Source organism: Muntiacus reevesi, chromosome 14 (assembly GCF_963930625.1).
Source record: "Muntiacus reevesi chromosome 14, mMunRee1.1, whole genome shotgun sequence".
NCBI lineage: Eukaryota > Metazoa > Chordata > Mammalia > Artiodactyla > Cervidae > Muntiacus > Muntiacus reevesi.
This window is the reverse complement of record NC_089262.1, coordinates 14,712,153-14,739,121: the sequence shown is the minus strand read 5'-3', so window position 1 is coordinate 14,739,121 and position 26,969 is coordinate 14,712,153. Positions and strand designations below refer to the sequence as shown.

The 26,969-nt window shown below is 43.0% G+C and overlaps 1 protein-coding gene and 1 non-coding gene across 2 annotated transcripts in view; both read left to right on the top strand.

The window, feature by feature from the left end:
- The window catches only part of MYO10 (myosin X), a 258,106-nt gene that overhangs the window by 185,872 nt on the left and 45,265 nt on the right, over window positions 1-26,969 (top strand). The window contains exons 20-21 of the mRNA XM_065905787.1: window positions 26,272-26,396; window positions 26,489-26,603. Coding sequence (XP_065761859.1) covers window positions 26,272-26,396; window positions 26,489-26,603 — 240 coding nt within the window. The remainder of the gene's footprint in view (window positions 1-26,271; window positions 26,397-26,488; window positions 26,604-26,969) is intronic.
- TRNAS-ACU (transfer RNA serine (anticodon ACU)) lies at window positions 2,629-2,710 on the top strand. The gene has a single exon. It is a non-coding gene; the product is annotated as a tRNA-Ser (tRNA).

Genomic DNA, 26,969 nt, shown 5'->3' with positions numbered 1-26,969 from the left:
TGTAGGGAGAGATGAATAGACTAGCTGACGTATCGTCACTTCTTGTTCAGTCGCTCAGTCGTGTCCGGCTCCTTGCGACCCCATAGTTTCCAAAGTACAGATCTTTCACTTCCTTGGTTGCGCTTATTCTTAACCATTTTATTGTTTTTGATGGTCCTGTGAATGGTATGGAGCTTGTTGCTGTTCACTTGCTCAGTTGAGTTTGCTCAAATGCCTGTCCATTGAGTTGGTGATGCCATCTAACCATCTCATCCTGTCATCCCCTTCTCCTCCGGTGTATGGGCATAGATGAAGCAATACTCTTTGGTTGACTCTTAACTGTATTTGAGGGATTGGGTGCAAAAGTACAGGAAGAAATGAACTGATGAATAGGTTGTCTCTAAATCATTTCCGTTTCAGCTAGTAAATCATGTTCTGGCCTCAGATATAGTTGATGAGGCCAAATCATGGATCGGGAAAAGGTGAAACCAGAACCAGGAGGACATTTGAGAACGTTCACCAGTGTACAATGTGTTTTTCCCCCACACTGGTCTCATCTGGCCTAGACCCATGGTTTTGTGGCCTGAATCGCAATAGTTGACCTCTAATTCAAACCGAATCCCAGCCTGCCCAGTGACTCTATAGCTGTCAGTTAACCTGACCTGTTTTTCTACACATTCTAGGGCTAATGGCATAAGGTTTTATGATTCTCAGGGGACAAGTTGATTGTATTTCTGTTTGCTAGTGAATAAGGCAGCCTCTCCTTCAGATACTCTATAGTACACAGACTGATAAAACTGGTTAATCTTTCAACAGGTCTAGATTCAAATGATCAGCAAAGGTGTATTAGAAACCATGGTGGACAGAGTGAAGTCTCATAGGAAATGCTGGACTCCCTGCCTTTCACCAGCCATGTGACATTGGCATAGCCACTTGAGTTGCCTCCTTGATGGTATGAGGACAGAAGTCACCCATTTTTAAGGTGGTTGCAAGGTTGACTGTGATCATGTCTGTTGGCTCAGACTCTGGCAAACACTGGCCACCGCTGGTCATGGAGGAGGATAAATAATAGCGATCATACTTGTCTCTCTGCAAAGAGGCAACATCTGTGTGTTGGTGGGGCCCTTCCACACTGACTGTGGCTGTCCCAGCATGAAGAGGCTTTTGCTTCCTCTTGAACTTGTTCACTACTTACTTAACTTGGGACCACATCCTCAGATAGAATTTATGAAGGACATAACACCCATGTAGGGGTAGATGTATGGAAAAGTAAATTCATGGAAAAAGTATTACCAGAACCCTGAAAACTATGCTTTAAATCTAAGAATGGGAAGCATCAGTTCAGTCGCTCAGTCATGTCTGACTCTTTGCGACCCCATGGACTGCAGCACACCAGGCCTCCCTGTCCATCACTAACTCCTGGCGTTTACTCAAGCTCATGTCCATTGAGTCAGTGATGCAGTTCAACCATCTCATACTCTGTCATCCACTTCTCCTCCTGCCCTCAATCTTTCCCAGCATCAGGGTCTTTTCAAATGAGTCAGTTCTTCACATCAGGTGACCAAAATATTGGAGTTTCAGCTTCAACATCAGTCCTTTCAATGAATATTCAGGACTGATCTCCTTTAGGATGGACTAGTTGGATCTCCTTGCAGTCCCAGGGACTCTCAAGAGTTTTCTCCATCACCACAGGTCTAAAGCATCAATTCTTCAGTGCTTAGCTTTCTTTGTAGTCCAACTCTCAAATCCATACATGACTACTGGAAAAACCATAACCTTGACTAGATGGACCTTTGTGGCAAAGTAATGTCTCTGTTTTTTTAATATGCTGTCTAGGTTGGTCATAACTTTTCTTCCAAGGAGTAAGTGTCATTTAATTTCATGGCTGCACTCATCATCTGCAGTGATTTTGGAGCCCAGAAAAATAAAGTCTGTCACTGTTTCCACTGTTTCCCCATTTATTTGCCATGAAGAGATGGGACTGGATGCCATGATCTTAGTTTTCTGAATGTTGAGCTTTAAGCCAACTTTTTCACTCTCTTTTCACTTTCATCAAGAGGCTCTTTGGTTCTTCTTCACTTTCTGCCATAAGGGTGGGTGTCATCTGCATATCTGAGGTTATTGATATTTCTCCTGGCAATCTTGATTCCAGCTTGTGCTTCCTCCAGCCCAGCATTTCTCATGATGTACTCTGAATATAAGTTAAATAAGCAGGGTGACAATATACAGTCTTGACATACTCCTTTCCCTATTGGGAACCAGTCTGTTGTTCCATGTCCAGTTCTAACTGTTGCTTCCTGACCTGCATACAGATTTCTCAGGAGGCAGGTCAGGTGGTCTGGTATTCCCATCTCTTTCAGAATTTTCCACAGTTTATTGTGATCCACACAGTCAAAGGCTTTGGCTTAGTCAATAAAGCAGAACTAGATGTTTTTCTGGAAGTCTCTTGCTTTTTCAATGATCCAGCGAATGTTGGCAATTTGATCTCTGGTGCCTCTGCCTTTTCTAAAACCACCTTGAACATCTGCAAGTTCATGGTTCACATACTGTTGAAGACTGGCTAAGGGAATTCTGAGCATTACGTTACTAGTGTGTGAATGGGAAACATGGTGAGTGTTACTAAGTAAATTGGATCGCTAAGGGAAGTGTGTCGAGGTGGCCAAGTGGTTAAGGCGATGGACTACTAATCCACTGTGCTCTGCATGCATGGGTTCAAGTCCCATCCTTGTCAGATAATGGCTTTTGGGCTTCTCTGGTGGCGCGGATGGTGAAGAATCTGCTTGCAAAGCAGGAGACCTGGATTCAGTCCCTGGGTGGGGAAGATCCCCTGGAGAAGGAAATGGCAACCCACTCCAGTATTCTTGCCTGGAGAATCCCATGGACGGAGGACCCTGGTGGGATATAGTCCATGGGGTCACAAAGAGCTGGACACAGCTGAGGGACTAACACTTTCAGGGGAAGTGTATGAAATATGTTTTTCTAAGGATGGATGAGGAGAAAGAGCGTGTTATTGTTGGCGGTATGCTTTCTATTTCCTGCGCCTTCCTTGAATTTTCTCATTGGGTCCTTTCCCCAGGTAGCGGGGTCAAGAGGGGCTTCTAGATTTCAGCATCTTGAGTCACACAACTCTGGGATGCTGGGACTCCAGCAGGAGCCAGTCCTGTTCAGGCCCCGGGGATGGGAATAACCTGGCCTTTGCGCATCACCAGACCTCCTGTTTCCTAGCAACTTTCAAGTGCTCAGCGGAATATTTTGTGGCGTTCCTAATTTATACTTAACAGATATTGGCTGTGTCTAAGGCTGGCTGATTTCCCATTATGACTTGCAGACAGCCACTTTAATACATGAATAAGCAAGAGAAAAGGCTCCTAGGAGGCCGTGCTCATGAAGCCCTCGTTTTCCTTCGGGAGAGTAGACTTTACCCAGGACTTGCCAATATGATGCCGCCTCTCTCAGGTCAGACCGCAGCAAAAGGCTTTCAAGTAACGGTCTCCGTTTGATTTTTTTCTGATAGCCCAACCTGTATTGATGAGTATTTATAAGCCAGCCACATCCGTTATCAATGAGTTAACTCATTTCTTAGCACATTCTTTTAGACAAATGTAGACAGGTAGCTTCCTCCCAGTTTCTTCCTGTATAAATGGGATGATGAGATGAAGTAATATCTTAAACTCCTTCCAGCTCTCAACCAACAATTGAGAATCTGATGAAATCACATTCTTTGTAATAACTGACATTCTAGGTTTTAGCTCAAAATTTTCCGAGTTGCTATGTTCATACTTTCTGACGTTCCAAGCTCTTTGGTCCTTGTATGAATTTTTATTTATTTGTCTCTGTTGTGTTCAGTGACTAAGTTGTGCCATATTCTTTGTGAGCCCACGAACTGCAGCATGCCAGGCTTCCCTGTCCTTCACTATCTCCCAGAGCTTGCTCAAATTCATGTCCATTGATGCGGTGATGCCATCCAGCCATCTCATCCTCTGTCATCCCCTTCTCCTGCCGTCAATCTTTCCCAGGGTCTTTTCTGATGAGTTGGCTCTTCGAACCAGGTGGCCAAAGTATTGGGACTTCAGCTTTAGCATCCATCTTTCCAATGAATATTCAGGGTTGATTTTCTTTAGGGTTGACTGCTTTGACCTTCTTGTCTCTAAGAACCATTGTTTTTCTATCTCTAAGAACTATTGTTTTTCTGTGTATCTGATATTTTAAAAAGAGCAATTTTTCAAAACTTAAGTATGGTGGTCAGTCGCTAGTGTTCAGTGGGTGGAAGTGTTTTGTCTCAGAAGTTCAATTACCTTAAAGCAAGAAACCGCAAGTTTATTCTCCTGATTGTTATCTATCTGTACACTGATTTATGTTATCATGATGGCATGCCCTAGTCTCAACTGATCAACATCATGAGAGTAATAACTCTGGTGGACTATGACAGCTCTGAGGTGGACACGTTTTCCTGGATGCCTGGCTCCTGGGCATTCAGGAGCCTTTCCTTCTCATCCCCTGCTTTACATTCTCTGCCTCAGCTTCTTTGTCACATCGACATGACCCTGGTGATTGCAGAAGCGACTTGGTAAATTTCACAGCTATTTTACCATTTTCAGGACTGATTTGAGTTTTCTTGCCAACATCTACAAAGAGTGATGGCTGTCCCTTGATTGGTATTTCTCAGCATGGTTTTTCATAGCAAGTCTGAATAAAAAGGACTGCGACCTGTCCTATATGGTGGATGGAGAAATAGTAATAGTCCAGCAATGAGAAGACTGAGATCAGGGTTTAGAATAGCAAGATAAAAAGGGTTTAATTACAGTCCTTAGATAAAATCGCAGCAGATGATACCCAAGAGGGAGGCTGCTCTGTGAGGATTTCCAGATACGGTTTATAGGTTTAGGTTTGGATCATCTGTTGGCTCTGTCAGAGTTTGTGGTCTGATTTAAAACAAATCTTTAGTCCTTCCCTCCCTTCCCATTTGTCTCTGTGTTTTTCTGAGGTTGTCTTTCAACACATATTATTTGACTCTCAGGATCGTTTTTTTTTTTTTTTTAATCTTGAACTGCTGAATCTCTGATTTTACATATATGTGACCTATTCAGAATTTAAATTTGCCGTTCAACCTGCGGTCTCATTCTTCCATTGTTTTTACTTCCTCGTTTAAGAGAACTAACTCATTCCTTTCCTTTGCATAGACCTGGGTCCCTTAGTTCCTCTTGCTCATGAACCCGTGTTGGGATTTCATTGTTTTCTTGCTTCAGTTGGATTCCTTCATGGGTCTTTCATGTTCAAAAAGTGGGAACACAGAACATTTTAAGTAGCCATCAAACCATACATGTACAGCTTTGTATAATCACATGGTGAGCCCAGATGTGAAACAGCATCTCAGGTCTGGGAGGAGAGGTGAGCCATTTAGTCATGAACCTGCGGAGTCTGTAAGGTCCCTTTGGCTCACTGGCCTCACCTCTCTCCAGACGGACAGCCTTGTCTTGGGTGATACTCATGTTCTCTTCTATCTCAGATTCCATGGTTTGCTGGACAATATTGAGAAAAGTGCTCCAGTGGATTCTAGGGCACGTGGGCGCCAGCCTTGGAGGAGGTGACCTCCATGCCCTTGCCTCCCTCCCTCGAAGCCTTCCCACACCCCTCACCTGATGTCAGCCTTTCCAGTCCTGCACATGACCTCACCTCGTGACCCACCCAAGGCCTGAGAACATCTCTTCTTTGCCAGCTCCCCCGCTCTCCTCGTCCTCCTCCGCATCCTCTCTCCCCTTCTTCGTCAGGTCCTCCCTATTGAGAACCTCCTTCCTCAAACCGTGTCCCAAGCCTCCTGCCTATCTGGCTGTTTCCCATGAGACCACCACCTAGTGATCCTCACTGTGCTCCCAGAACCTGGGTCCATTCATTCCGTCTTTGATTCCGACTTTCCAGACCTAGATTTGAACTTGACCACAACCATGGGATATCTGTCTGGCTTTGGCACAGCACACCAGTTCACGTTGCCACTGCTGACCTCTGCTCCCCTGCTCATTTGCCTTCTGGGTATTTTTGTGGCCAACACTATTAACCACTGTAGAGTTTTAAGCTATTTATCAGCCTTGCATTTTCACCAGGCAGCTTGATCTTTCTGGTCTAAGTCCATTCCCTGTTGGCACCCCCTACTTCCCAGGTGTGATCCTTCGCTTCTAAAATCGAACCTCTTCCATCTACCATCAGACTGTACAGGTGTGTCACACACATACATGATACCCTCACTGTCCCTTTGGGCAGAGCACCAGCTCTCCAGTGACAAGACACAAAATGACTCAGCCAGCAGTGACCTACACAAGTATATACAGGTCACATTTAATAAGAAGCATTTGTTCAGAGACTTCGCAATATCAGGGCTTCACATTGAGGCATATGCAATTCCATTGGTCCTTCCTCAAGGTCACAAAATGGCTGCCATAGTGGCAACCATCACATCTTCACAGAATATCCTCATTTAGTTCTTTCAGCAGATAGTCTTTGAGAATCTGTTGTATTCTTGGGATGCATCTCTGAATAAATCAAACCAAGGCTTTGCCCTCTTGGAGTAAGCATTACTTCTGAAAGGAATCAGGACTGTGCCAAAAGGAGCAGCTGTCCTTTAATTAGAAAGAAAAAAAATTTTTTTTTTTCCCCCCCAGTAGATTTGCCTCACATCTCCCTGGTCCTGGCTTCTCTGCTTGGTTCTGGGGCCAGCCTGAGGCCTGTTGCTGAGCCTCACTCCATAGAAAATTTAGAGTGAATATCTGGCAAAGGGGAATGGGTTTGCAGAGCTCACTTAGAATGATCTCATTCCCAGGACAGCTGCCCTGAGTACAGTGGGAGCTCCGTTAACAAGGGAGCATTCATGGGCCCCACTGGAAAATAAAAGTTTAGAAGAGGAGTGGAAAGGATGAAGCTGGAAATAAGGAAATACAAAAATGTTTGAATTATATCTTAGGTACATTTCGGAGAACTTTTAACAAATGTGATATCAGAATTTCTGAATAGGTGCTTGGTGCTTGTGACAATTTTGAGGAAGGATTTAGATAAGTACGTTTTCCTTATCTGTTGAGCTTGATTTGATGTTAAACAATAGAAAGGGGAGTCAGTCTAGTACTTTCAAGCAAGATTGATAATGGCGTTATAATGGCAGATTTGTGTACACATGATTATCAAGAAATTTCTGATAAGCACTACCCCAAGTTCAGCAGTACTTCTCAAAATACCTGTGGCAAGAGAGGATCCCTTTTACTTGTTGCTAATTCGTTGTGGACTGGTGCTTCTAAAAAACAGAATACAAAATGATGTGGCTATGTCATTTTGCTGTTCAGTTCAAAGTTCAGTCGTTCAGTCATGTCCAACTCTGTGACCCCTGGACTGCGGCACGCCAGGCTTCCCTGACCATCACCAAGCCCCGGAGCTTGCTCAAACTCATGTCCGTCAAGTCCATCCACCATCTCATCCTCTGTCATCCCCTTCTCCTGCCTTCCATCTTTCCAGCATCAGGGTCTTTTCTAATGAGTCAACTCTTCAAATCAGGTGGCCAAAGTATTGGAGCTTCAGCTTCAGTATCAGTCCTTCCGATGAATATTCAGGGTTGATTTCCTTTAGGATGGACTGGTTGGATCCCCTTGCTGTCCAAGGGACTTTGAAGAGTCTTCTCCAACACCACAGTTCAAAAGCATCAGTTCTAGAGGGAGGTGGGATGGGAGACTGGGATGGGGAATTCGTGTAACTCTATGGCTGATTCATATCAATGTATGACAAAACCCACTGAAAAATAAAAATTAAAAAAAATAAATAAATAAATAAAAGTCCCCCCAAAAAAAAATAAAAAAAAAAAATAAAAAAAAAAAAGCATCAGTTCTTCGGCACTCAGCTTTCTTTACTCTGTTAAAGTTCCTAAATGCTTCCTCTCTTTTTCGGGATCCATCTCCTCATGAGCCAGCACCTATCACTTGGAGTCACACCCTCCTGGTTTTCCTACAAGAAGGAAGAGCCAGAATCTAGGCACAGATCCTAATGCCTGCCAGCCACAGGACCTTGAACAGGGCACACATGTTGTATCCGATGCATGCATTTAATGCATGCATTCCTCCATGCATGCAATGGAATAATCATTCTGGCTTGCCCACTTCTCTTAATAGAGTTCTTTCAGGTTTATATAAGGTACCAAAACTCCTTTGTCTAGATGGTCACTCATATTTAAATAATAGATAACCATTATTCGCTGCTTCGCATTTCAGAAGAAAACCATCACACTCCCTTTCAGTGGTGAGAATTCAATGCCAGCTCCACTTTTGGCAATCCAGGGGGCTCCGGTTTGCAGGAACTCTTTCTGTCTGCCCCATGTGACTGGCAGAGGGTATCACAGGAAAGTTTAGGGCTCCCCCCCGGACCCCAGGAGGGGTCTGATGTGCAGGCCCGAAGACCAGGTACTTCCTGCAGGGTTTTTTGGGGATCTGTGGCCCAGAGGGAGTCAGAGTGCCTCCCGAGTATGCAGGAGAGGAGAGGAAACCCAGCAGGGAGCTGGATTCTTCGTGCACAGCCAGCAAGAAGAGGAAGGGTGGTCAGAAGAGCAGGTGCAAGGCTGGTTGTTAAAGGCAGGAAACCGGAAAGGAATAAGAATGGAAGAAAGAAGCCATGAGAGGTGGGGGCAGCGGAGGAGGGGGGAGGCTTATATTCCTGTAACTCAACAAAGCATTTGACCAAATGTTAAATACGTGCGGTTTTCAGGCCATTTGTGCAGTTTGAGGTTTTCTGGCCATTTGTGCGGTTTGGAAACAAGTATGCGACTTGGGCACAATGGCAGCTAAGAATCAAAGGAGCAAATGCCCCATGGATCAACTTGAGGTGCTCCAGCCAAACTTTGGGAGCTGTTAGCTGTGTAGCCTTTCCAGGCATTTACTTGCCAAGTTTGGGGGAAAGAAGATGAGAATGTATGTGTTCCCGTTTTGGTCTGTTCAGTCTAATGTTATGAGAGATTCCCCCCATGGTACTCTAGTTCATCATCACCCATAGGTGCAGAAGATACTAGGTTCAATGACTTGTCAAACAAGAAACACATTTAATTGCTTGGAATATTCTGGAGTGATTTTGGAAACAAAACATAAATTCATTAGGAAAATGAAATCAACATATTTCATTAGAGAATCATTGTGTTGGTATTTTACACTTTATTTGCAGTAAATGGGGATTCTTCATATCTCATTTCTTTGTGTAGCATCGTTGCCCTCATGAAAACTCTTCATGAGGTCTCTTCTATTTCACATCATTCGTGTGAGTGTTGCTTTTCATCTTTGAACAATGGATAATGTTTTCAATGAGAAGTGATAGGTGGTGTTTGTCTCTCTATAAGCCTTGTATTAAAATAGTCTTGACAGTTCATTTATATAAAAGATGCTCCACGTTTCAAAGTAGAATTACAGTATTAAGCTTTGTTATTCTTTCACTGCCCAAGTCATTACAGAGCAGAGGTTTCAGCCTAATTTGTTAGAGCAGCATTGTCCAGTAGAAATAAAATGTGAGTCATGTATGTAATTAAAATTTTTCCAGTAGCCACTTTTAAAAGGAAGGAATTTTTGTGGAATTAGCCTTTAGCCCAAGAAATCTGAGATGTTATTTCAACATGTAATACAGTTCAAAATTATTGGCATTTTATTTGCATATTGATTTCTCAAAATCTCTTGTAGGATTACCCTTGGAACACAATTCAGTTTGTGCTATTTGATTGCACCCTTTCCCTGGCTTTGATTCTCCAACTCAGGGGTTGGCAAACTTTTTCTAATAACTGGCAAGACAGTAGATATTTTAAGGTCTGCCACTGCCCTGTGAAAGCAGTCACAATGCATGGCTGTGTTCCAATAAAACTTTATTTACAAACCAGGTGGCAAGCCAGATGTGACTCCAAGGCTGTCCTTTGCTGGCCCCTGCTCCAGCTGAATATATTGTCTCATTGGTGATTTAATCCAAGAAAATGATTTCTGTTTTGGCTTAAAGTCTGCTACCGAGATAGCTATTGTGATGAATTTCATTCAGAAATATTTAGGGCAAATGCATCAGGAAACATTAAACTCCATTGTTAAATAATGAATACTCTTGAACTGCAGGAACTTCCCACCCTGCCTCCTAAAAGAGCATCTTGCAGACCACCGGGATAGCTTGTGGGTCTAGTGCAGGCTTGGTCCTCACTCAGTGGACTCTGTCTCGGAGGAGCTTTGTGACCCTTGTTGTTCAGTTCTGTTCTGACCGACTCTTTGCAACCGCATGGACTGCAGCACGCCAGGCTTCCCTGTCCATCACCAACTCTCGGAGCTTGCCCAAACTCATGTCCATTAAGTCGATGATGCCATATAACCATCTCGTCCTCTGTCACCCCCTTCTCCTCCTGTCTTCAGTCTTTTCCAGCCTCAGGGTCTTTTCTAGTGAGTTGGCTTTTCACATCAGGTGGCCAAAGGGTTGGAGCTTTGGCTTCAACATCAGTCCTTCCAATGAATATTCAGGACTGATTTCCTTTTTGATTGACTGGTTAGGTCTTGCAGTCCACGGGACTCTCGAGTCTTCTCCAAGACCACAGTTCAAAAGCATCAATTCTTCAGCGCTCAGCCTTCTTTATGGTCCAACTCTCACATCCATACATGACTACTGGATAAATCATAGCTTGACTAGATGAACCTTTGTTCGCAAAGTAATGTCTCTGCTTTTTAATATGCTAGATTAAATTAATTAAATTAATAAATTAAATTAATATGCTATGTCTAGATTTGTGACCCTAGATAAGTTAATTAACCTCTCTGTTCCTGAGGTTATGCATCTATTAAATGGGAATGATGAGTGCTACCTTAAGAGTTGCTAAAGTTAAATAAAAACTATGGGCTTTCCTGCGAGTCCAGTGGTTAAGATTTTGTGCTTCCACTGCAGGGGGTGAGGGTTTGATCCCTGGTCAAGGAATTTAAGATCCAACATGTTCCCAAAAATAAAATCTAGTGTTACGAAGTGAGCATACAGCATGACACAGATATGTGAGCAGTCATTATACTGCTACCTTGACTGCTGCTTCTACTAGTAGTATCAGTACTGTTCCTACTACCACCACCGCCCTAAATATTTATAAATACAGACTAATCCATGCACCAGAACAGATGTACATCAGCCACCCACAGGCGATGATAGCAGCTCGTCACACGATATCAGTTTGGACTTGAACTTGTCTGTAAGTAGAGGAGTTCCTACATTCTAGGGGAGTTTTGGCAGAATCTGCAGGGATTCTGATGTTAGAAGTGGGTGCCTGTCATTGCTGTGTCCTGGTGACTGCCATGTGACGGGGGTTAGATCACTCACATCCTTTGGACCTGTGTTGTGAAGATGCTATTGCTGCGCTGCCCACCTCACATGGCGGTGGAGACGAACGCGTGGCCTCTGACCTACATGGTGCTATGCAAATGTCAGCTAGTAGCGTTTCCTGAGTGTCTGCCTCTCTTCACCTTAATCACACATTTCATTTGATCATCATGGACTGATTTACTCAGAGGGTGGTTGTAAAGACTGAGATACTCGTAAAGTGGAAAGACGTCCCTGTTCCATGGGTAGGGTAGCTGCTATTTTTTATGATTAAATTACTTAAGACACAACCTTTTACTGTAACCCATCCCTTTAGGTTTCTATCCACCATGTGACTAGAAATACTATTAAATGACCTGGTTAGAGGGTGACAGATAAGCTCCCAAAGTTCCGTGACCTGAGATGCTGGAATGTAATAGAAAATTTGAGTCATTGTGTTGCTAGTTAGTCATCTCATCGGTAGTTTCTGATTGATTGACTAAAATGTACTGAAGTGTTGCTGACACTTTATATAATCAGGGAGTCCACAGTGTAATATTCTCATAGATCAAGAGCCTGTCTCACATATCAGGCGTCTTAGTAATTGTTTTTCCTTGCCAGTAGAGGTTGGATGAGCTCCATCTTGGAGGAGGCTATAAGACTTCACGCTGGGGTAATCTCCTTCCTGTTATCTGGGCTTCTAACCATTGGCATCAGAAGTACAGGATTCATTCACCATGAAGCAAAGAGGGGGCCTGGGATGGAGGTACTGATAGGAAATTCTCTGGTGTGGGGACTCCAAGGTTCCACTGTATTTCCTTTTATTCCATAAAAGTGGAATAGAAAACAGCTCAGGGGAGAAACAGCCTCAGTGTCCCTCCATAGGGAACTGATTACACACCCTTTCTGGTAAAGACATAGTGTGCTGCTGTGAAAAAAAACAGGGGAGGTCTGTGTGTTGTAACAGGGAGCTCTCCAAGATTACCTTGGGCGAACAGAGCAAGGCGTTGAACATGTCTTTATTTGCTTTCAAAAGAAAAAGCCTCAAGAATGTGTTCATCTGTGTGCACAGGTGCACGTCCATATCCATGCACCCATAGATTACATGCAGAAGAAAACACGGGAAGCTGGCAAGAGTGGTTTTCTCCAGGAGAGCTGTGGGGCTTTCACTGCATATATTCTCTGTATTTTTGATTTAAAAACCCCTTGGCATGCATTATTCTTTCCTTCAATGATAATGGAGAAAACCAGACTTTCCTTGCATCTCCCGGTATTTTACATCTGTCCTCATTAAACTCTCTGCCAAAAAGTGTCTTCGGTACACGGTGGGCTGAACTCTTTCCCACGGAAACACGTTCCAGTTGTGTCCTGTAAATCATTGAAAAACTAGGTGGGTATTGAGCTGAGTCTGGGGCTTGTTCCCTAGAAACACATTTTGAGGACGGCTTGGACCTTGTGACTGGTATCCTTTAGAGTTGAGGCTGAGACAGCATCAGAGTTGGGTTTTTCTGCTGTTGTTTTCATGAATGTGAGTCAACTCTAGTGGGGCAGAATTAGTTTCCTTAAGGTCTTCTTCCACCGTGCACCTGTTTATTTGTTCTGTTCCAGGGTAAAGGTATAGTGGTACCAGAATTGTTCGTTTACACCCCCAGGAAGCAACTTTATCCACCACAGTATAGTGCTTTTATGTGACTCCTTTTGCCTCTGAGTCTTAGAACAGACTCCGTGTCCAATGCTATTGTACTTTAGTTGCAGGTTTTCCACTCCATCCTTCCCGTGATGTTGTTTCATCCATTTGTAATACATTCAGGCTCTTTTGTGATAATCTGAGTTACTTCCTAGGATCTTTCAAGGTTCATTCTTTGGCTGTAAAGTTCTATGTGTTTTAAAATTTTTATTTGTTTTTAATTGGAGGATAATAGCTTTACAGTATTATGGTGGTTTCTGCCATACGTCAGCATGAATCAGCCGTAGGTATACATGTCCCCTCCTTGAACCACCTTCCGTCATCCCACCTCTCTAGGTTGTCACCGAGGACCTGATCTGAGCTCCCTGCATCATATCTATTTTGCATATGGTAATGTATTTGTTTCCATGCTACCGTCTCAATTCAGCCCACTGTCTTCTTCCTACCACACGTCCACAGGTCCGTTCTCAGTGCCTGCCTCTACATTGCTGCCCTGTAAATGGGTTCATCAGTACCATCTTTCTAGACTCCATATAACAGAAAGATTAATATATATCATGTCAACTATAGTATCATATGTAACAGTTTCCTCAACCTAGAAATTTTCCTATTCTTTACCTGTTCAGCCCTCCCCGAGGGCCTGGCAATCACTCATCTTTCTGTTGTCTCTTTCTACTGTCTGCATCCTTTCTGGTCCCAGGGACCGATTTCAGAGAAGACAATTTTTCCACAGACCAGGCATGGGTGGGGATGGTTTCAGGATGATTCAAATGCATTATATGCACTGTGCTCTGTATTTCTAATTTCATGCCACCGCTGACAGGAGGTATCAGTTTGCAGTCCCAAGGTTGCGGATCCCTACTTTTAGCTTTGCTTTATTCAGAATGTCAGGTAATTGGAATCACATACATAGTATTGCATTAGCCAGAAAGTTCTTAAGTTTTTCTGTAACCTCTTATGGAAAAACCTGAAGGAGATTTTTGGCCAACCCAATATATGCCCATTTCAAAGGGTCTTCTTTCACTTAGCACTGTGCATTTAAGGTTCCACCACATCTTCTGGGGACTTGAGAGTGTAAAAAAAAAAAATCTGAATAATATTCCATTGAATGAATGCTGCCGTTATTTTTCCATTCACCTATTGAAGGACATGATGATTGCTTCCAGCTTTTGATGGTTATGAATAAAGCTGTTATAAACATTCACGTGTATGTTTTTGTATGAATGGAAGTGTTCACTTCAATTGAGTAAATATAGTTAATGCTCCTGATCCAAGAGTTTCACATCCGGGAATTCAACCAACCTCAGATCAGAAATACTCAGGAGAAAAACTTCCAGAAAGTTCCAAAACACAAAACGTGAATTTACCAGCAACTGTTTATATACAGTTACATTATTTTTATAGCTATCTAGGTAGCATTTGCATTGTATCAGGTATTATGGGCTTCCCTGGGCTCAGACAGTAAAGAATCTGCCTGCAATGCAGGAGACCTGGGTTTCAATCCCTGGATCAGGAAGATCCCCTGGAGAAGGGCATGGCAGCTCACTCCAGTGTTCTTGCTTGGAGAATCCCCATGGACAGAGGAGCCTGACGGGCTACAGTCCATGGGGTCACACAGAGTCGGACGTGACTGAGCGACTCAGCACTGGGGTGAAGTATACAGGAGGATTTGCATAAGTTATATATGCAGGTGGGTGTGCGTGCACACACGCTTCAGTCACTCAGTCATGTCTCACTTTTTGACCCCATGGTCTGTGGCCTGCCAGGCTCCTCTGTCTGTGGAATTTTCCAGGCAAGAAAATTGCTGCTCCAGAGGATCTTTCTAACCCAGGGATAGAAACCACTTCTCTTCGGTCTCCTGCATTGGCAGGCAGATTTCTTTACCGCTGCACCACCTGGGAGCCCCCAGAAAACAAACTTACCCTTTACAAAGGGGAAGGGGAAGGGGAATTAATCAGGAGTTTGGGATTAGCAGATACACGCTACGATTTATGAAACAAGGACCTACTGTGTAGCGTTGGATCTTATATTCAGTGTCTTGTAATAATAGAAAGAAAATGAAGTCACTCAGTTGTGTCTCTTTGCGACCCCATGGACTGTATAGCCTGCCAGGCTCTTCCGTCCATGGGATTTTCCAGGCAAGAATGCTGGAGTGGGTTGCCATTTAAGTGTCTTGTAATAACCTATAATGAAAAAGAATTTGAAAAAGAAATATATATATGTAAATATATATGTAATATACATATATAAATGTAATATATATAAATCTGTTTTATATATATATAAAAAATGGAATCACTCCTCCATACACCTGAAACTAACACGATTGTAAATTAACTGTCAATTTTTTTAAAAAATGACATGAAAAAGAACATGATGAGGTCACAGGCAGCACAAATTTGATGCATCCAGAAAAATTTTTTTGAGGAGGGAGTATTTGCGAAGTCCTTAAAAGACCCATGGAACTTAACAGAGTCAATGGGGGAACATTTCAGGTGGGGAAGCTGGCTTCAGCTGAGCTAAGACAGGAAGCTTTAGTCAAAAGGCTGCTAGAGTTACTTCTCATCTGACTTAAATGTAGAGGGTGGGTGGGATACATTGACCAGGAAGATAGATTGGAACATATTGGGTGGAGGGCTTCAATGGGAAATTGAAGCTTTTGTGTTAATTTGGTGTGTGTGGTCAGTTCATGAACAGGCGGGGGAAGGGCAGTGCTAACACAGTGCCTTAGAAAGGTTTCATGATGCGCCTGTATGTTATTTATGTTCAGAGTTCTCTTCCCCATTAAGTTGTTGGGGTTTGTGTGGATCTGAGGTGAGGACCACAGTGCCCACCTATAACAGCTTGGATTTCCTTGCTTTTTAAAACTGTGCTCACCTGGGAAGGGTGTGGTTTGAAGGCTGTATTTATTTGGTGGGTGAGAAATTTCCAGGCTCTATAATCCGACCCCCAGGATTGACTGACAGCTTCAGCCACTCATGTAACCAAGATCCTTCCCATTCCTCACCTGGGAGGGAGTAGGCTTGCTTTTTCTCCAGGGGAAATTTCTTTCTGCCTGTTTCTCAAAATGAAAAACTTAACAAGTGGTAACAACCGCCTCAACGTTGAACAGCCGGGGAGAGAAGTGACTGATGTGAGACAAAGAACCTTTGTCTCTAGTTTAATTGGCTGTTGTTTACTTCCTGTTCAAGGTCAGGAAACTTACACTGCTGCTTCAGTAACTGTGCTTTTGAAAACCGTTCAAAAGCAGGATAAACCCCTGTCCGCTATTTATTAACTGCTTTTGAGAATTGGATGTAACGAAACAGCAAATAAAGATTGAGAGGTCTTCCATCTTAATTTTTTGTTAATAAGATGTGAGGACAGGAATATTATGGAGACTCAGTCACTGTAAGGCTGGGAATGATATTTTATTAGTGTGATCAATTTTTGGTAAACCCTTCTGGAATGTTTTTTTTACTTCTTGAAGTTGATGAGTTATCAGCCTTCTTAATATTTGTTTGCTTTTAAAGTTGAATTAGGGTAAAGGTATATCCCATGAAAAAAGTGAAAGTGTTAGTGGCTCAGTCTTGTTGGACTCTTTGTGACCCCATGGACTGTAACCCACCAGGCTCCTCTGTCCATGGGACTCTCCAGGCAAGAATACTGGAGTGGGTTGCCTTGCCCTTCAGGCGATCTTCCTGACCCAGGTGTCAAACCTGGGTCTCCTGCATTGCAGATGAATTCTTCACTATCTGAGCCACCAGGGAGGCCCATATCCCGTGATCATAAGACAAATATACCTAATATAGTAAATCCTCTCTATAACACTAGTGTCTCTCTCTCAGTCCACAATGTTTACTTATCAAAATGAAGAGTCATGTAATGGTTTTATACAAGAATCAACATTTCTTGCTGATACTAATTAGTATCTTGCTGGATACTAATCCTCCATAATATGGACTGTGTAACAAGTCCCTCCACTGCAGAGCTGCCATGTACATAATAAAGTTGACAATATTTCATCGAGGAAGCAAATCAGAAGCTATTAAAAAACACAATAAAAAAATAGAACTTAATTTTCATTAGTTTTAGAATGTTACACCACTCAGTTTCAGAAACAACCTACCAGTGTTGCACTGGGGGTAAGTCTTCAGAGAATATAAAGTTTTTTTAAATTAATTAATTTATTTTTGGCTGCTCTGGGTCTTCACTGCTGCTCGCAGGCTTCAGTAGTTGCAGCTCTTGGGCCCTAGAGCCCAGGCTCAGTCGCTGTGGCACACGGGCTTAGTTGCCCAGCAACATGTGGGATCTTCCTGGACCAGGGATCAAACCTGAGTCCCCTGCATTGACAGGTATATTCTTAACCACTGGACCACCAGGGACGTCCCTGGAATATGAAGTTAAAAACACATTTATTAGGCTACTAAAGTAGGACATTATGACACATTCAGATCCCACGTCTGGTTGCTCTGTGTTCTGAGGACTCACAGTGCCAGCCCCAGGGTTCACCACCATGTTGCATTCCAAGCAGATTGGAACCAAAGAAAGCCTGCATTTGTTGGGTCAAAGCTGGGACTGGATTTGCTCTGGTGCATCCCAGAGCTTGTGGTTTTTCAGTCTATGGAAAAGTGAAAGTGAAGTCGCTCAGTCATGTCCGACTCTTTGCGACCACATAGGCTGTAGCCTACCAGGCTCCTCCATCCATGGGGTTTTCCAGGCAAGAGTACTGGAGTGGGTTGCCATTCCCTTCTCCAGGGGATCTTCCCGACCCAGGGATCGAACCCGGGTCTCCCGCATTCCAGGCAGACGCTTTACCGTCTGAGCCACCAGGGAAGCCCTTAGTCTATGGAAGATTCTTAATAAATACTTTTGATTGATGAAAATAGTAATGTTTACTTTCACCTCGTCTCTAAGACATTGTGATCCTATCAAGTGGTTAGTTTTTAGACTTCGAATAAATTAAGCATCTCCTTTAAAAAGGGAGAAAAGGACTCATTCTGGAGATAAATTGTAACCTGTGTTCAGAAGCACCTGCTTGAATTATGAAGTTGCGTTTGTTATGAAAGCAAAAGCAGTCATCACTAAATGTGTTGTCCCAGGCAGGCTCATTCCATGGGACGGGGCTCGGTGAGTGTCTCTTGTGTGTCTGCTCTTCTCTGGCACCTGTCCTTGGCAGGTGGTACCCAAGGAGGAGGACGGAGAGGCAGAAGTTGCAACCACCAGTGGGTCAAAGAACGTTTAAATTCTGTCGTTTCTCTGAGGCTGAGATGCAATGAAATGTGTTATCAGCCTTTCATTGTCTGTGTTAACAGTTACCAAAGATGGATTTGCTCAGAATTTGCTATTAGATTTTCCAAAAGGTTTCCTCTGTTCACTCGTTATTTCCATATTTAGATATTTGACTGAACTCACAGTGCAGTGAAACAATTTCTGCTTTACATTGTCACGGCCCTTAGAATTGTGATTTTTTTTTATCACCCGAGTTTACATCATGTCAGTACCTGACAGGTTGTTTCTAAGGCCCCCGCCTCAGTGTTAATATTTTTAGATACTATCTCCATGTGCCCGGAAGACCCAGAGTTTCTGGAAATGCTGCAGTACAGGGCACATTTTTCTGCCTAGATTTCACTGTAATCTTTTCCCTAGAGAAGTTTCCAGCTCACTCCTTTGAGAATAGTATCCAATATGCCTCCAATTTTGTAAAATATCAGTTGGAAAAAGTGGTTTGAATCAGGTTTGATTCACATACGAGTTTTCAGGAATGCAGAGCACTTTGAACTTTGTGTGATTTAAGCAAATATTAAAACTAGTTTGAACAAGTCTTTTGGCCTTACTCACTTCCAGTTTCCTCATCCGCAAAATGGAATAATATTACTCATCACACCCACCCCATCGGATTTCTGCATTCAGGTGCTGTATGAATTGAAGGATAGCTGTGGGAATCTTCTGCGTATCAAATAAGAGAACTTGATTCCTGCAGGGCTGCCAAGAAACCATTTGAAATTCTATGTATATAATCATCAGTAGTTCTTTAAAGGTAGAATAATAGAATTCTTTTTAAAAATTATTAATGTTTTTAAGATTATGTTTTTATGGTTCTTATTTTAGATTGTAAAAATAGCACAGCTTCCTTAAAGAAACTGATAATCTGTTGATTCACATCTGTGAAGCCTGATCCAAAAATTAAGGCAAAATAAAATGCCTGGTTAACAAAAGTTACTGTTGAGAAGTAAATTTAAGTTAGAGCTTCCTGTCAGCCAAAGAGGCGAATGTGATGCATTTTCTACTGTTTGTTCCCTTTTGATCACTGTGTTTATTTTCTGTTTATTTTATCTTGCCTAATTCCTCTTTGGCACAGTGTACATAAGTAAATCACAGTGAGTTATGATAGTCATCAATTTATGAGTGTATGGTCAGATAAAACATAGCATTTCTTAGAGAGAGAATAGTTTTCTCCCCTCATAGCAAATTTTTAACAAATAGATCCATGTTAAGTGATGTTACGTGACAGTGGATGACAGCAGAGTGACGTAAGAGCTGGTTCTGCGCCAGCCCCACGTCCTTGTCCAGCTTGTTCTCTCCCCTCGGGGGTCTTCTCTCCAAGAGACCCCAAGGCCTGGAGAGGGTCTCACCTTAGCAGGAGGACTGGATTTCCCCACCACCCCCAAATGGGTTTCTGTCTATGTAGTGCTTCATCAGAGTGTGTGTGTCTGTGTGTCTGGGTCTCTGTGTGTGTGACTTGTCCCATCAGAGGAGAGGGAATGCCTTCCGCCTGCAGTCCTGGCTGGTCCCAGACAGATTCTCACACACACCTGCCTCTGTGTGGCAGACTGCATTCCCACCCCCTCTCCCTGGGCCCTTCTCAGGGCTCCTTGGTTTCAAATCTAGGACATCTCAGATCCGTGAGGTCTCAGACACTGAAAAGCATTAGAACTTCAAGGGTCCACAGATAATTAACTGCTATTTTCTTTAATTAAATAAGCACAGATTGAGCATCCCCTTACTATGTGACTATTTCCAAGTCCCAATATCATACTTCTTACTGTCTCTCTGCAATATTTTTGGAATTATAGAAAGCTAGGTGGCTCATAGGTTAAAGCATCTGCCTGCAATGCAGGAGACCTGGGTTCAATCCCTGGGTCGAGAAGATCCCCTGGAGAAGGAAATGGCAACCCACTCCAGTATTCTTGCCTGGAGAATCCCATGGATGGAAGAGCCTGGTGGGCTACAGTCCACGGGGTCGCAAAGAGTCGGACACAACTAAGCGACTTCACTTTCACTTTCAGGTAGTATTCAGGGTAATCTTATTCATTAGCACATAGATCCATTTTTCTTTTTTTGTTGTAAAACACCTTTCCTGTCCCGTGTCCCTGTCTGCCATCACTTCTGTTGCCCTTTATGTAAACATTTAGCTACCAAATCTTGCCTTTACCATAATTGATTTTTGTGGAGGGCTTAGCATGCTCTGTTATCCATCACTTGTTTTATTGAGGCATTATGAAATCTTATTTTTTCAGATTGTAAGGGGAAAAGTTCTATTTTTTGTTTTGTTTTGTAGAATTAAATTACCTGAAGCTAAATGTATTTAGTCCTGTCTCCAGAATGCAAATTTTTGTCTTGCATCCATCTCTTTTTGTCCATTTTAAATGCTTCTGTGTCAGTCTGGCTTTTACAATACCTTTTTTCTAAGCTTTATTAAGCTGTAAATCACTTAGCATACAATGACTCCTTTAGAGCATACAGTTCAGTCGTTTTTCACATATTCACAGATCTGTGCAACCCTCACCCCCGATACTTAAAACATTTCATTAGCTTAAAAAGAAGTCCTCTGACCTGTCAGCTGCAGCCCCTCTGTCTCTTCAGCCCTGAGCAGCCACCACTGTCCTTCCTGCCCCTGTAGATTTCCTGTCCGGGACATTTCACATGAATGGAATCATGGAACATGTGGCCTTTTATATGCCTGGCTTCTTTCTTAGTGTAGTGTTCTCAAGGCTCATCCATGTTGTAGCAGGTAGCGCTTCATGTTTATGGCTGATAATATTGCATGTCATGGATATGAAGCACGTTTTCATCTGCTCGTCAGTTGATGGACATTTGGGTTGCTGCCACTTTAAAGTTCCCTTCCAGCAGCTTCTCCCCTGGTCTCCCTGCTTCTCTGCCCCCATTTCCACCTTATTCCATGAAGGACCTCTAGAATCCATTCTGTACCTGATTTTTTCTTTTACTTTGTAAAAAAAATTTTTAAGTGTCTTCAAAGATATACAGCCAAATAGAAATTTCTCATGTGGTATGTATGTGATTATTTCCTTCTTTTAGTGCCATCTGATTTCCCCCCTTTTTTCTTAGCTGTCTCTTCTTCCCACCACCCATAATAGTGCCCCCCACTCCATAACAGCCTGGCATGTCTCCTCCTATCCTTTTCTGCACATCATGTATCTAGATGCATATATTCACACACACGTGCATATGTAGAGCAGGTGTCATGTTTGATGGGACCACTGTTTGTTTTATAGTAATGAGATTCTCATTCATACTTCTCTGCATCTTGTTTTTCTCACCTTACAAAAGGCTTGAGAGTTAACTGGGGTATTTAAAAATACATTTAGTATTTATTTCTATGTGACGTGAAAGTCGCTCAGTCATGTCTGACTCTTTGCGACCCCATGAACTGTATAGTCTATGGAATTCTCTAGGCCAGAATACTGGAGTGGGTAGCCTTTCCCGTCTCCAGGGGATCTTCCGAAAGCAGGGATCGAACCCAGGTCTCCTGTACTGCAGGCGGATTCTTTACCAGCTGAGCCAACAGGGAAGCCCATTTATATGTTATTTAATCATTTTATATACTATTTGTATCTAATATTTATTGCTTATTTAATTTGTTAATTTTTTTTAAATTTATTTTTACCACACCACTTGGCTTGTGGGATCATAGCTCCTGATCAGGGATTGAACCCATGCCCTCATCAATGAAAGCACGAGTCCTAACCACTGGGATCTCCAGGAAAGTCCCTACAGGAGCATTTTTAATTTGGGCTTATTTTTTAATGGGCACATAACATTTCGTGATGGGCATGATATCAGTGTATATCCAGCCATTCCTCTGGTCTGGTTTCCAGTTTTGTCACTGCCAATGGAGGAGGGAGGGGAGGTCCATCTACAGCCCAGGTCTGACCGGGCGGGTGGCCCCTGATTCTGGAAGCAGTGGCTTCCGACTTGAGTGCCGTGTCCGCTGTCAGCGCAGGTTCCCTCTCCGCCTTTTTGGTGTGAGCTGAGCTCTCTGTGTAGAATGTCCCGTCCCCCCAGCACTGAGCTGTAGATGCGAGAGTCCAGACTCTGACTTGTGGGATCTTAATTCAAACTCACCTGCCACCTGTACCATCTCGGTACTTTTCTTTCTTCCATATTCCCAAGGAACACGATTTTAATTTTCAATGTGTTTTTAAATTCACTTTTAATTGAAGGACAGTTGCTTTACAATATTGTGTTGGTTTCTGCCATGTATCAACATGAATCAGCCATAGGTATATGTATGTCCCCTCTCTCTCGAACCTCCCACCCCTTCCCACCCTTCTAGGTTGTCACAGAGCACCAGATTTGACATCGCTGTGTCATGCAACAAATTCCCACTGGCTGTCTAATTTTGCATATGGTAATGTGTATGTTCCAATGCTACTCTCTCAATTTATCCCATCCTCTCCTTCCCCCTCTGTGTCCAAAAGTCTGTTCTCTATGTCTGCATCTCCGTTGCTGCCCTGCAGATAGCTTCATCAGTACCATCTTTCTTTTTTTTTTAAGTACCATCTTTATAGATTCCATATATGTGTGTTAATGTATGATATTTGTCTTTCTCTTTCTAACTTATTTCGCTCTGTATAATAGGCATTTACCTTATTAGAACTGTCACGTGCCTTGCCTTTTATGGGTGAGTAATAGTCCATGGTGTATATGTACCACAACTTCTTTATCCATTCATCTGTCAGATGGACAGATGTAGTTTGATATTAGGCTATCTACTGTATAAGCAGTAATGTCTAGCATACCTGTTACCCTCCTCAATTCCAGGGTCATGGGAGACAGAATCAGCCCGTGAGGCTATGCAAATGAAGGGCAGAAGGTATAAGGGATTCTACTTTCCTCTCAATTATGCTGTGAACCTAAAGCTGCTCTTAAAAAAAAAAAATAACTCTGGAGACAGCAAAAATATGAGTAGTTGCCAGGGGTTGGGGAGAGGTAGAGGTGAATAGATGAAGCACAGGATTTCTTGGGCAGCAAAACCACTGTGTGTGAGGCTCTGATGATGGACACATGTCATTACACACTCATCAGCACTCACAGAATGTAAACACTGAAGAGTGAACCCTGATGTCAGATGTGGGCTCAGGGTGATTAGGATATATCCTGTGGGTTCATCAGTTATAATGAATGCACTACTCTGGTGAGGGTTGTTGGTTTAAGACAAAAAAAGAACCTAGCACCTATCTTTATGTTTTCTTCCCAAGCATGGATCACAAAACCTTGACGCATAGTAGGTGTTTATTCATTTAATATTTGGTAAATGGATCTCCTGGGACTTTAATTACCCTAGTTCTTGGCTGTTATTTCCCAAATCCTCCTTAACTGTTGGCCAGCAAAACTTCCCAGTTAGAACGCTGCAGGCAGTCTTGGAAGAGGGGCCCTCCAATTCTGGACAACTAGTTACTGGTGTGGACTGGAGGCCATGAGGGAAGTTTTAAAAGGACACATGCCTTTGAGCTGTGACTTGTCCCCCACCCCCCCTCCTCCAGCTGTGTCATCTTTGAACCAGAAAGAAAAGGAAGTTAAAACTCAAAAGAGACCCACCAATGGAAATACAGGTCTACTCCCCTCGTGATGGCCCTGTGGGTTGCCCAGGGTGACAATCTGCCCAGAGATCCGCCTTCCCCTGGTTAAATTTCTATGAAGGGGCAGAAGCACAGTCACAATGGGAGCCTGGAAAGAGTGGCCACTCCTGGTGGCTGCCTCCCACCCTCCCCTCCCTGGGCTCTATGAAACCCTACAACCACACCACACTAATTAGCCCGAGAATGGAAGGGGTTGTCATGGCGACCGAGCACTTTTTAAAGCACAGGAATGGTGTTCATTATTGTTCAGTGTCTTTAGCTGTGGCGAAAAGGTCAGTGTGGCAGTTGTTTTCCATATGAATTTTGGCCTGAGAGCGAAACTGAATGTGGAATGTTCCTCGGAAGGACTGGAAGATGGTAAGTGCAGCTGGACTTTATGGATAGGGGTGTCCGTTTAGTAGTATTTTTCAGAGTTTTAATAACTAGTACCAAACTAAGGAATTGTATGGACTTTGTTAAGTAGAGATCGGAAGAAAAGGAGCAAGGGAAAAACAGTATGGGTCGGGAATGGTGAAAGTTTAGAGAGTTTTTTCTTAAATTGGACAAGTCTTGAAGCATCAAATGATTAAACATGAAATTTGTAGGTTTCTCTGACTATAAATTTAACAGTTAACTAAGCCTGATGTCTTATTCAGTGTTTGTTTTAATTAGCTCTCTGGTGGTCATTGTGGATTCAGATTATATCCCAAATAAATCTAAGAAATTTTAACCACATACTTTCAGGACTGTTGCACCTCTCCATTTTTTTAATCCAAAGATTAAGCAGAGGAGTAACCAAGGCTATTTTTTTCATGCTTTTATTCTATTCTTTCTTGTCTAAGAATATTTGAAATAATTAAGACTAGAAATCAGTGAGCCACAATTCTTTGGGTAGTTGCCCTAGTTTATTGGCTAGATTCGAGTGGAATATTGCCAAGTAGAGACAGTTTGACTACAGTGTTTTAGGAGAAATTAAATATGAGAGAAGTCATTCTGCTGCATGGGACAGCAACTTTTCCATCAAACACTGCAAAGATTTGCAGAGCATTCTTCAGATTTGTGTTTTGCTAATTTGGAAAGCAAAGAGGATAATGTGCCTTTCAGCCTGATTTTGTGCTGTGTTTTTAAAGCTCACAAATTTAAGCCACTTTATGTCTTTGCACTTTTTGACATCTCTGGGCCTTATGGCACTATTTTTCGGTCATCTTATACACAGTTCTGTAAGATAACAAAATATAAGTTAATTAAAGGAAATGGGGTGTCTGGATTAAAAAACAAATCACTGCTCAAAAAGCTGTGAATGGGAAATGGCCTACTTTTGGGCTTTTCCCTGAAAGACCATTGTCCTGTCAGCAGTGCCAGTTTTTTTGGCAACTGAGCAGATCTGAGAACACGGTTCAGAATGTTAAGTCTTGGTTTCATTTCCTCTGTCTTTCATTTGTATGTTCTGGGATTAATATATTTAGTGATCAAAGTATGGATCATGATAAACAGGGTGTTTGACTAGAAGTTGAGAATTTTTGTTTCTTTTCTCCACTTGCAATCTCTCCTTTTCCTCTCCAGGCCCTAGCTCCTCCCCCAGTCCTCTCTGGGTCACTTCACAGCATTCTTCAGCTAAAAAATGCCTGGAAATTGAAGTATTAAAAACAAAATGATAAATGTCTGACACTGTAGCTTCTTTGGAAAACATAGAATTAAAAATGGTGGTCTGGTTATGATATTCGTAAAATAATCAGAAATTTGAACCTGGATATTAATATCAAGGAATTATTGATATCTTTTAAATATAATAGTATTGTGATGAAAAGTGATCAAATGGTTAGTTACTTAGACATGTTCGACTGTTTGCAGCCCCATGGACTGTGGCCCTCCAGGCTCCTCTGTCCAGGGAATTTTCCAGGCAAGAATGCTGGAGTGGGTAGCCATTTCCTTCTCCAGGGGATCTTCCTGACCCAGGGATCGAACCCTGGTCTCTGCACTGCAGGCAGATTCTTTCCCATCTGAGCTACAGGGAAGACTCATAGTAGGGTTTTAGTTCTATTTAAAAATGATACTGACGGGGGGACTTCCCTGATGGTCCAGTTGTTAGGACTCCATGATTCCACTGGAGGGGCACGGATTCGATCCTTGTTTGGGGAACTAAGATCCTGCATGCCACATAGTGTGGTAAAAAAAAAAAGAAGTAAAAATAAAAATGATACTGATATGTTTACAAATGAGAGGGTGTGCTATCTGGGACTTGATTCCCAAAAAGTCCAGGAACAAAGAGTAGGTGGGCTAAGGATGGGGCAGGGTTGATAGTGCTGGCTATTATGACAAGTCTGTAGGTACACGGAATGAGTTCATTTTCTCTTCTATGTATTTGTGTGGGCCCAAAGTGTATGTGAGTGCAACCATGGTGTGGGTGGTCTTGTTAACAACCTCATCTTCTCACCTCTTGGCACATTTTAGATGCCGGACCAGTTTGACCAGGCAGTCGTGGTCAACCAGCTGCGGTACTCGGGGATGCTGGAGACGGTCAGGATCCGGAAAGCTGGCTATGCCGTCCGGAGGCCCTTCCAGGACTTTTACAAAAGGCAAGATGGAGCTGCAGAGACCCTCCTCCTTTTCAGAGAGACTGGGGAAAGGGTTGTAGCCCGAGGTGACGCTGGGCGTTCTCACGTTGCAGGTATAAGCTGCTGATGAGGAACGTGGCGCTGCCTGAGGACGTCAGGGGCAAGTGCACGGCCCTGCTGCAGCTCTATGACGCCTCCAACAGTGAGTGGCAGCTGGGGAAGACGAAGGTAAGATTTCAGAGAGTGAACGGCTGGCCCGGTACCCCCCGGAGAGATGTTTGAGTTCAGTGTCCTGTGATGACTGCTAACCAATTGTTTTTCAGCATTAGGAAGATGGTATCATGGTATCACGCTGGCCAACACTCTTTGTCCTTCTACCATTAACCTTTTATTTGAAGTCCTTGACTCTTTGGGGACTCTGTTCTTGGGGAGCCATTGAAGCATCAGGTCCTGTGTATGTTTTCATTCATTCAGTCAACAGATGTTGGCTGATAGGCAGCTCAGTGCCAGCGAAGAGCTGGGTAGCCTCCAGCATCTAAGAAGTGAGGCCCCAGACCCTCTAACTTTGCATTGTCATAACGCTGCGCGTTCGCT